The 11,160-nt window shown below is 49.1% G+C and overlaps 1 protein-coding gene across 1 annotated transcript; it reads right to left on the bottom strand.

Moving 5' to 3' along the window:
* Positions 1-4,235: 4,235 nt before the first annotated feature.
* Positions 4,236-10,275, bottom strand: LOC134536170 (uncharacterized). Its single transcript, XM_063375806.1, has 4 exons — positions 9,452-10,275; positions 8,551-9,340; positions 5,572-5,772; positions 4,236-5,492 (listed from the first exon to the last, which is right to left on the bottom strand). The coding sequence occupies exons 1-4, from the start codon at positions 9,860-9,862 to the stop codon at positions 5,140-5,142; spliced, it is 1,755 nt and encodes a 584-aa protein (XP_063231876.1). The 5' UTR covers positions 9,863-10,275; the 3' UTR covers positions 4,236-5,139.
* Between the last annotated feature and the right edge of the window lie 885 nt (positions 10,276-11,160).

The following is an 11,160-nucleotide window of genomic DNA, read 5'->3' as shown; positions in this document are numbered from 1 at the left end:
GCTTGAGTCCCAGGTTGGTGATGCCCTTGGAAGCAGATATCTGCACCATGTCACTACAATGCCTCCAACCAGAGAGCTCTAGGAGTTGGTGAGCAGCCCTAGCTTGAGTCCTAGGTTGGTGATGCCCTTGGAGGCAGATATCTGCACCATGTCACTGCAATGCCTCCAACCAGAGAGATCTAGGAGTTGGTGAGCAGCCCTAGCTTGAGTCCTAGGTTGGTGATGCCCTTGGAGGCAGACATCTGCAATGCCTCCAACCAGAGAGCTCTAGGAGTTGGTGAGCAGCACCAGCTTGAGTCCCAGGTTGGTGATGCCCTTGGAGGCAGACATCTGCAATGCCTCCAACCAGAGAGCTCTAGGAGTTGGTGAGCAGCACCAGCTTGAGTCCCAGGTTGGTGATGCCCTTGGAGGCAGACATCTGCAATGCCTCCAACCAGAGAGCTCTAGGAGTTGGTGAGCAGCACTAGCTTGAGTCCCAGGTTGGTGATGCCCTTGGAGGCAGACATCTGCAATGCCTCCAACCAGAGAGCTCTAGGAGTTGGTGAGCAGCCCTAGCTTGAGTCCCAGGTTGGTGATGCCCTTGGAGGCAGATATCTGCAATGCCTCCAACCAGAGAGCTCTAGGAGTTGGTGAGCAGCCCTAGCTTGAGTCCCAGGTTGGTGATGCCCTTGGAGGCAGACATCTGCAATGCCTCCAACCAGAGAGCTCTAGGAGTTGGTGAGCAGCACTAGCTTGAGTCCCAGGTTGGTGATGCCCTTGGAGGCAGACATCTGCAATGCCTCCAACCAGAGAGCTCCAGGAGTTGGTGAGCAGCCCTAGCTTGAGTCCCAGGTTGGTGATGCCCTTGGAGGCAGACATCTGCAATGCCTCCAACCAGAGAGCTCTAGGAGTTGGTGAGCAACCCCAGCTTGAGTCCTAGGTTGGTGATGCCCTTGGAGGCAGATATCTGCACCATGTCACTGCAATGCCTCCAACCAGAGAGCTCTAGGAGTTGGTGAGCAGCCCTAGCTTGAGTCCCAGGTTGGTGATGCCCTTGGAGGCAGACATCTGCAATGCCTCCAACCAGAGAGCTCTAGGAGTTGGTGAGCAACCCCAGCTTGAGTCCTAGGTTGGTGATGCCCTTGGAGGCAGATATCTGCACCATGTCACTGCAATGCCTCCAACCAGAGAGCTCTAGGAGTTGGTGAGCAGCCCTAGCTTGAGTCCCAGGTTGGTGATGCCCTTGGAGGCAGACATCTGCAATGCCTCCAACCAGAGAGCTCTAGGAGTTGGTGAGCAACCCCAGCTTGAGTCCTAGGTTGGTGATGCCCTTGGAGGCAGATATCTGCACCATGTCACAGCAATGCCTCCAACCAGAGAGCTCTAGGAGTTGGTGAGCAGCCCTAGCTTGAGTCCTAGGTTGGTGATTCCCTTGGAGGCAGACATCTGCACCACGTCACTGCAATGCCTCCAACCAGACAGCTCTAGAAGTTGGTGAGCAGCCCTAGCTTGAGTCCTAGGTTGGTGATGCCCTTGGAGGCAGATATCTGCACCATTTCACTGCAATGCCTCCAACCAGAGAGCTCTAGGAGTTGGTGAGCAGCACTAGCTTGAGTCCCAGGTTGGTGATGCCCTTGGAGGCAGATATCTGCACCATGTCACTGCAATGCCTCCAACCAGAGAGCTCTAGGAGTTGGTGAGCAGCACTAGCTTGAGTCCCAGGTTGGTGATGCCCTTGGAGGCAGATATCTGCACCATGTCACTGCAATGCCTCCAACCAGAGAGCTCTAGGAGTTGGTGAGCAGCCCTAGCTTGAGTCCTAGGTTGGTGATGCCCTTGGAGGCAGATATCTGCACCATGTCACTGCAATGCCTCCAACCAGAGAGCTCTAGAAGTTGGTGAGCAGCCCTAGCTTGAGTCCTAGGTTGGTGATGCCCTTGGAGGCAGATATCTGCACCATGTCACTGCAATGCCTCCAACCAGAGAGCTCTAGGAGTTGGTGAGCAGCACCAGCTTGAGTCCCAGGTTGGTGATGCCCTTGGAGGCAGACATCTGCAATGCCTCCAACCAGAGAGCTCTAGGAGTTGGTGAGCAGCCCTAGCTTGAGTCCCAGGTTGGTGATGCCCTTGGAGGCAGATATCTGCAATGCTTCCAACCAGAGAGCTCTAGGAGTTGGTGAGCAGCCCTAGCTTGAGTCCCAGGTTGGTGATGCCCTTGGAGGCAGACATCTGCAATGCCTCCAACCAGAGAGCTCTAGGAGTTGGTGAGCAGCACTAGCTTGAGTCCCAGGTTGGTGATGCCCTTGGAGGCAGATATCTGCAATGCTTCCAACCAGAGAGCTCTAGGAGTTGGTGAGCAGCCCTAGCTTGAGTCCCAGGTTGGTGATGCCCTTGGAGGCAGACATCTGCAATGCTTCCAACCAGAGAGCTCTAGGAGTTGGTGAGCAGCCCTAGCTTGAGTCCCAGGTTGGTGATGCCCTTGGAGGCAGATATCTGCACCATGTCACTGCAATGCCTCCAACCAGAGAGCTCTAGGAGTTGGTGAGCAGCACTAGCTTGAGTCCCAGGTTGGTGATGCCCTTGGAGGCAGATATCTGCACCATGTCACTGCAATGCCTCCAACCAGAGAGCTCTAGGAGTTGGTGAGCAGCACTAGCTTGAGTCCCAGGTTGGTGATGCCCTTGGAGGCAGACATCTGCAATGCCTCCAACCAGAGAGCTCTAGGAGTTGGTGAGCAGCACTAGCTTGAGTCCCAGGTTGGTGATGCCCTTGGAGGCAGACATCTGCAATGCCTCCAACCAGAGAGCTCTAGGAGTTGGTGAGCAGCCCTAGCTTGAGTCCCAGGTTGGTGATGCCCTTGGAGGCAGACATCTGCAATGCCTCCAACCAGAGAGCTCTAGGAGTTGGTGAGCAGCCCTAGCTTGAGTCCCAGGTTGGTGATGCCCTTGGAGGCAGACATCTGCAATGCCTCCAACCAGAGAGCTCTAGGAGTTGGTGAGCAGCACTAGCTTGAGTCCCAGGTTGGTGATGCCCTTGGAGGCAGACATCTGCAATGCCTCCAACCAGAGAGCTCTAGGAGTTGGTGAGCAGCCCTAGCTTGAGTCCCAGGTTGGTGATGCCCTTGGAGGCAGACATCTGCAATGCCTCCAACCAGAGAGCTCTAGGAGTTGGTGAGCAACCCTAGCTTGAGTCCTAGGTTGGTGATGCCCTTGGAGGCAGATATCTGCACCATGTCACTGCAATGCCTCCAACCAGAGAGCTCTAGGAGTTGGTGAGCAGCCCTAGCTTGAGTCCTAGGTTGGTGATGCCCTTGGAGGCAGACATCTGCACCACGTCACTGCAATGCCTCCAACCAGACAGCTCTAGAAGTTGGTGAGCATACCTAGCTTGAGTCCCAGGTTGGTGATGCCCTTGGAGGCAGACATCTGCAATGCCTCCAACCAGAGAGCTCTAGGAGTTGGTGAGCAGCACTAGCTTGAGTCCCAGGTTGGTGATGCCCTTGGAGGCAGACATCTGCAATGCTTCCAACCAGAGAGCTCTAGGAGTTGGTGAGCATACCTAGCTTGAGTCCCAGGTTGGTGATGCCCTTGGAGGCAGACATCTGCAATGCCTCCAACCAGAGAGCTCTAGGAGTTGGTGAGCAGCACTAGCTTGAGTCCCAGGTTGGTGATGCCCTTGGAGGCAGACATCTGCAATGCTTCCAACCAGAGAGCTCTAGGAGTTGGTGAGCATACCTAGCTTGAGTCCCAGGTTGGTGATGCCCTTGGAGGCAGACATCTGCAATGCCTCCAACCAGAGAGCTCTAGGAGTTGGTGAGCAGCACTAGCTTGAGTCCCAGGTTGGTGATGCCCTTGGAGGCAGACATCTGCAATGCCTCCAACCAGAGAGCTCTAGGAGTTGGTGAGCAGCACTAGCTTGAGTCCCAGGTTGGTGATGCCCTTGGAGGCAGACATCTGCAATGCCTCCAACCAGAGAGCTCTAGGAGTTGGTGAGCAGCACTAGCTTGAGTCCCAGGTTGGTGATGCCCTTGGAGGCAGACATCTGCAATGCCTCCAACCAGAGAGCTCTAGGAGTTGGTGAGCAGCCCTAGCTTGAGTCCCAGGTTGGTGATGCCCTTGGAGGCAGACATCTGCAATGCCTCCAACCAGAGAGCTCTAGGAGTTGGTGAGCAGCACTAGCTTGAGTCCCAGGTTGGTGATGCCCTTGGAGGCAGACATCTGCAATGCCTCCAACCAGAGAGCTCTAGGAGTTGGTGAGCAGCCCTAGCTTGAGTCCCAGGTTGGTGATGCCCTTGGAGGCAGACATCTGCAATGCCTCCAACCAGAGAGCTCTAGGAGTTGGTGAGCAACCCTAGCTTGAGTCCTAGGTTGGTGATGCCCTTGGAGGCAGATATCTGCACCATGTCACTGCAATGCCTCCAACCAGAGAGCTCTAGGAGTTGGTGAGCAGCCCTAGCTTGAGTCCTAGGTTGGTGATGCCCTTGGAGGCAGACATCTGCACCACGTCACTGCAATGCCTCCAACCAGACAGCTCTAGAAGTTGGTGAGCATACCTAGCTTGAGTCCCAGGTTGGTGATGCCCTTGGAGGCAGACATCTGCAATGCTTCCAACCAGAGAGCTCTAGGAGTTGGTGAGCAGCCCTAGCTTGAGTCCCAGGTTGGTGATGCCCTTGGAGGCAGACATCTGCAATGCTTCCAACCAGAGAGCTCTAGGAGTTGGTGAGCATACCTAGCTTGAGTCCCAGGTTGGTGATGCCCTTGGAGGCAGACATCTGCACCACGTCACTGCAATGCCTCCAACCAGACAGCTCTAGAAGTTGGTGAGCATACCTAGCTTGAGTCCCAGGTTGGTGATGCCCTTGGAGGCAGACATCTGCAATGCTTCCAACCAGAGAGCTCTAGGAGTTGGTGAGCAGCCCTAGCTTGAGTCCCAGGTTGGTGATGCCCTTGGAGGCAGACATCTGCAATGCTTCCAACCAGAGAGCTCTAGGAGTTGGTGAGCAGCCCTAGCTTGAGTCCCAGGTTGGTGATGCCCTTGGAGGCAGACATCTGCAATGCTTCCAACCAGAGAGCTCTAGGAGTTGGTGAGCAGCCCTAGCTTGAGTCCCAGGTTGGTGATGCCCTTGGAGGCAGACATCTGCAATGCCTCCAACCAGACAGCTCTAGGAGTTGGTGAGCAGCCCTAGCTTAAGTCCCAGGTTGGTGATGCCCTTGGAGGCAGACATCTGCACGACAGACACGGAGATGGCAGCCAACATCACGGCCGTCTCCAGGTAGATGGCGTACCAGACCCGCACGAAGCCCGGGGTGTGGCCAACCCCGCCGGCGGCCGTGAAGTCGAGCGGGAACAGCATGCAGGCGGCGAGGGGTCGCGAACGCCCCAGCCCGAACACCAGCACGCCTAGCGTGTAGTACAGCAGGATGGCGAGAGCCGGGAGCCACTTGAGCCAGCGCGGGGGCGTCACGGCGCAGATGCTGCGCGCCCGGTCGGCAGCCTTCAGCGCACCTGCCTCGTCTGGAACACGCGCACACCGGACGTGAGCGTGCGGACAGAGGAGGGGAGGAACGGTGGGCGGAGCTGGTAGCGCACGTACCGGCACTGGGGCAGCAGCAGTGCAGGAGGGCACGGGGCAGCGACACGCCGGGCTGCCAGGCCGCGGCCAGGAGTTGCAGTTTCACGGCCACTAGCACGCCCACGTTGAGCATGAGCAGCAGGTGCAGTGGGATGCCGATGGCAGAGAAGACCACCGCAGCCAGGCGGCCCAGCGTGGTGCGCGGCACGGGGGCTCCGAACCCTGTGCACGTAACCCACTGTCATCTCGCTGAACTCTCTATATCTGAAGCTACTGCAAAATCTTGAATAATATATTTAAAGCTGGTAGGATTTTAAATTACTTTCCTAATTTTTCAAAACTCAAAACATGTTCCAAATATTTTCTAAATGGTTCTCTTAGTAGGACCTGTTTTAATTTTTTTTTTAAGCCCTGAGTTGCATGAAATGTACCACAGAATACACGGTTGCTAAATTGATGCAAGTGCCCGGATAGTATCACAATTATAATAATTTTTATAGAGTACACCACTACATGAGCATTAATTTAAATTAGTGGTGGGCCAAATTCAATTGTTCTCGAATTCAAATCTCAGAGAGTACCTCTAATATACCAGTCGAATCTGAATCTAGGTGTCAAGGGTCCAAAATAAAATAATGTACAATAAATGAAAAAATATTAACTATGTTGTTAAAACATTCTACCATTTAGGGTCAAGTGGGTCAAATAAGAGAAAAAAACCAATCTTTTGATTTCTAACAACTGAGGGCTGCGCGCACGTTCCCGATGACTTTAAGGTGTTATGAATGGGCGCCACCACGTGTAAGGGCACGTGGACCCGGCTGAGTCTCGCTCTCAGGGCGTGACGTAGCCCAGGTGGGGACGAGTTACCAGCCCTTTCTACCCTATCTATCCAGACCTGGCCCGCTCTAGGCGTCGGGCACGCCACACTCCTGGGCTAAGTAGGCTCACTCACCACGTGGTTAAATAAAGTACTCAGGTTTTACTTATACCCAGATTTAATTCCACGAACACGCCTCCCTCTACGCACGTTACACTTTAAATGGTTAAAAAGCCTGAGGCACGAACCGACTTAAGTGAATGCATGGTCCACCGACGTGGCCATGCGATAAAGTATGCTTAGTACACAATGTATAAAAACTCGAATGAGATAATTAGTTATTAATACAGTCCGCCGACCGAGAGCTGCCCCAAGGATTGACGGACGAAAAGGTTTAAGAATAATTAAAGATGCAGAATTACTTGATCGGTGGTTTACAACGGTTGAGATCCCCGGGGTGCTGGCGCGTCTGCTCTCGGTCGGTGATGAAGATGAACTGCCCGAGAGCTGGCTCGTCTCGACTAACATGGCGCCTCCGCGCCAACACAATTACCGTTATTACATTCTGCGATTCCGTGCCCCGGCGAAAGTTAAGTAAATCATAAATTAACATTAAAAAATATATAAAAATTACTGGCAAATTAAAGTACATTAATATTTACGTAGTTATTGAGAATTTATAAAAAAACATTCCTACCCTCGTCCAAGTCCGTGCCTATTCGGGTCCGCCCGGGCAACGTCTGTAGTTTTTTAAGTAATGTAATATTTAAATTAAAGAAATACATGAATAAACTGCAACAAAACACTGGGGAAAAAAAATGAATGAAAAAGGGTTTACAATTCTCATTAAAACTTAACACTTTAGGGGGTCGCCGCACTGCTTCTAAGCGCCCTCTTGCCGGGCTAGAAACACACGCACACACGCACGCACGAGCGGGAGGTTTGAATAGAGATGGTGGTTGGGCGGTGTCATATCGGGCTCAAAGGGGCCGCAGGCCCGGACGACGTCAATACTTTAAATCACATTGATAATGTAGCAAGTACATGCAGTCTGTTCAAAAAGATGAAAGATTTTTTAATTATGTAGGAATTGTTTTAAGTAATTTCAACAGGTACCATATTATAAACAGAAAAATATGTCCCACAATTACCCCACCATGTGGGGCAAGAGGAAAATAAGAGACACCGTGTTAATTCCATTATAAACTCATACACAAGACTTGTAGGGCAATCATAGGACACCTCATGGCAAAAATATACATGAGAAATTTTTACAAAAAATTCAAGGTACCTTTAAATGTACGATGTTCATTAAAATAATACACAAATGCCTCTTTTCTTCTTTTCATACCAAAAGTACTCAATGAAGAACAGTAAATTAGTTTTAACAAATAAAATATTTAAAGCATTTTAATAATGTTATAAACAAAAAATTGGCTTTGCAATTTTGTCTTACTTTAAGACCTAGTTACATAATTTCTTTGGAAATTATGTGCAAATGGAAATCGAAAAATTGTCATAAAAATGTGGCAACATGAATCAATTTTTTAAATATATTACATGATTCCAGTAAACAGTAGGTACTTACTATTTTTTTTTTTTTTAAATAGACACTGCTTAAATTAGCTTTGAATTTGATTGAAAATAAAATTGTATAAATTTTAAAATTTTAACAACAAAAATTGCAAAGTTTGAGATTATATGAACACTTTTTCATATAAGACCTATACTGTATATCTTCAAAATCTGTACGACAAATTGCTATTATACTGAATGTACTACATATCCTGTATCAGTTTTTAATTTTAAGTAGCCTTGAACAGACAAGTTAAGAATGCAACACATCTAACTGGTAACAAACCATTTTATAATTTTTATTACTATGCACCATCTGAAAAAAAAAATATACATCTAAAATCATACAGGAGTATGATGTTTTCCCCTAAAATTAATATCACAGATGAATTTCCATAACATTCCCAGATTTTACAGTAAATTCCCAGTTTTTCCCTGATCAATTTCAACTTTCCTGACTTTTTAGAATGTTGACACCTTCTTAAACCGATACTTTAAAATTTCCCAAAGGTTAAGGCACAAAACCTCACCACTATTTTCTTCCAAGACAAATGCCTTAACAAATGTTAAAGTAAATCAGGAAACGAAGGAACAGGGTCGCTCACCTAGCGTGGTGAGAAGCGACACCGCGAACAAGATGGAGCCCGGGTAGCTCCAGATGGTGCCCACCACGCCGCCCTCGCCGTACCCGGCGCTCACGGCCATGAGCAGGGCGCGCTCGTGGTACTCCAGCTGTCCCTGCACGGCGCGCAGCCACGTGGTGTGGTTGGCGTGGCGCAGCTCCCTCACCAGCTGCTCCGCCGTCGCCAGCTGCTTCACCTTGAGCTCGCGCATCTGCCGCTCCTCCTGGGGGCCCTCCGTCGCGTGGAAGGCCGCGGCCCCCAGTAGCGCCCACGCAGTCAGCACCATGGCCAGTCCGCACTGCGACAGCACCCAGCGCCCTGCCAGCCGCAGCACGAACCACACTCCCTCTGCCCCGCAGAACTGCCGGTCCCCTTCCTCATCCTCCACCGCTGTGCACCCGCACATCGGCAAGAAGCGCAGCCGGTACTGCGCGCACGGCGACACCTGCACGCCTACCGACACGCCCTTGGCGAGGCCCACCCGCGACACGAACAGCGCGCCCTCGTCCGGCTCCGGGCTCTGCGGCCTGCACTCGTCGCGACAGGCCACCAGACACACCTGCACGCTGCCCTCCGGCTTCACGCACGCTTCCGACTCCGTGACGTGCCGACAGACCTTCCCCGGGGGCGGGGGCGGGGTGCCGCAGTGCAGGCTGGACTTCCCACAGCCGCTCGAGTTGCTGGCTTGCGTCGTCATGTAGATTGTGATGTTGTTTTTACTACTTGGTGCAGTTATTAATCTCTCATTTTCCTTATGGTTAGGGTTGGATATCTGAAAGAAATTAACAAACACAACAATTTCTATTTTTTCTCAACAATGTTTTAGAAGGCAAAACCTGAACACATAAGTCAGGGGTGCTACAAAAAGGCTCATCAAACTCACCTGCACGTATATCTGGGTGTTGTGTTTACAAGCCTCCGCCACCCTGCCGGGCAGGTCACGACTGCTTCCATGCTCGCAACAACCTATCAAATGCTTCCCAATTGCAGTTTTATTCTTACTTTCACCCTTGAGCAGTGTCCTGGGCGGCGGGGAACACGGCTCGCCATGATCGTCCCCGGGGGTGGGCCGGCAGGTGCCCTTGAGAGACGAGTGCTTCCTCACGAGGCGCGGCGACTCCGCCACCTCCGTGTCGAACGTCACTTTCGAGACCGTGTGTCTCCTGGCGTGACGCAGCACGTTCCCGGCACTCGCGGCCGCCCCAGGGCTGGCGTCCTCGTTCCCGTTGCTGCCGCTCGAGTGGGCCGGGTACAGGGGAGGAATCACTGCAGGCGGCAATATCCGCCGATTCATTCCTAGGAAGATTCCTAGGCTACACCTGTCTACTACATCGCAACTGGCACAACTGACGTGTACAGCGCGAGGACCTCAACTGCGTTTACGTAGCTAAATATTTGCAGATCTAAACAGATATAAATAAAATTGTATTCTTCGACCCTTCAATTTCCCCCCCCCCCCCCCCTTCGATAATCAAATTATTAAATTAAAATTACCACAATCGAAAACATTTTTTCAAATATGGCATAAACATACAATTCTAGAATTGTATGAAATAAAGACCAGAATATTCTACTGTTGTTTTAAAATAGAGTCGAACTTTCATATTTACTACCAAATATGCTTAAAACAGCAAAACATAAAATTTACACAGCACTGCAGAACATTGCCACAGACAATTCACACCACTTGTCATTTTACTGGCCTTAGTTTTCCATACAGCCATAACAAGGCCTAATTCTAAAACAAAATTTTCAATTTACTAAATAATATTTTATGGACAATAATTGTCACTACAAACGATTAACACTTTAAGCTTAAACTAAATATAATTAGAAAAACTTTAATAACGAAACGTATATTACAAATTAGATAATCGAGTAGGAATTACTGAACTATGCACATACAATCCCGGGACCAAAAGCAATATTTTTTAATAAAACTATAAATAGCCACACAATCGTGGCAACTATTATTTGACGATTGAAAAAACACGATTTCTAAGTAATAATTTTTTGGCAAAAAATTATTTCTAATATGATTTTTATAATAAAAAGGGGACTTTATTATTTTTAAATGAAAATAAATAAATAGAACTATTTATTATTTGACTTCAAAAGTTGGAATCATGAATCCACATCGAATCTACTATGCAAAAAATAACAAACGCATATTTTTGATTAAATAAAGAATACCTAAAGGAAACGGCAAATTTTGTTTTCATCAAGCAAATATCGCATATTTCATAATCTTTCATAAAATATCTTAATACTAACTTTTGTGCAATTGTTATCCATAAATTTCAAACACCAGTTCGGTTGTTGAAACCAGGAAAACCTAGTGCAATACCCCAACACAAAAAAAAAAGAAGCAAAAACAAAATATTTATAATAAAAAAAAAACAATTACAACGCATTTTACTTACTAGACATAGCTAAGCTTTCGAAAGTGATGCAAGTCACTATTACAACTAAGTAAAGAATTTAACAAAGCACAGAGTTTTTAATTTATAGATTTATTAATTAATTATTTAAAATAACTTATGTTTTCTCGTTTTATCAGCAGAACTCTATTAATTACTACCATTATTATTA

Source organism: Bacillus rossius, chromosome 10 (genome assembly GCF_032445375.1).
Source record: "Bacillus rossius redtenbacheri isolate Brsri chromosome 10, Brsri_v3, whole genome shotgun sequence".
Taxonomy (NCBI): Eukaryota; Metazoa; Arthropoda; class Insecta; order Phasmatodea; family Bacillidae; genus Bacillus; species Bacillus rossius.
This window is presented reverse-complemented; position numbering and strand designations above follow the sequence as displayed.

Bases quoted from the DNA above. Each gene is read 5' to 3' on its own strand.
- LOC134536170 (XM_063375806.1), bottom strand. From the start codon at position 9,862: ATGAATCGGCGGATATTGCCGCCTGCAGTGATTCCTCCCCTGTACCCG. The intron at 5,773-8,550 runs GTGAGCGACCCT...TTACGTGCACAG, and splicing joins GTCGCTTCTCACCACGCTAG to GGTTCGGAGCCCCCGTGCCG. The intron at 5,493-5,571 runs GTACGTGCGCTA...CGCGTGTTCCAG, and splicing joins CTGCTGCTGCCCCAGTGCCG to ACGAGGCAGGTGCGCTGAAG.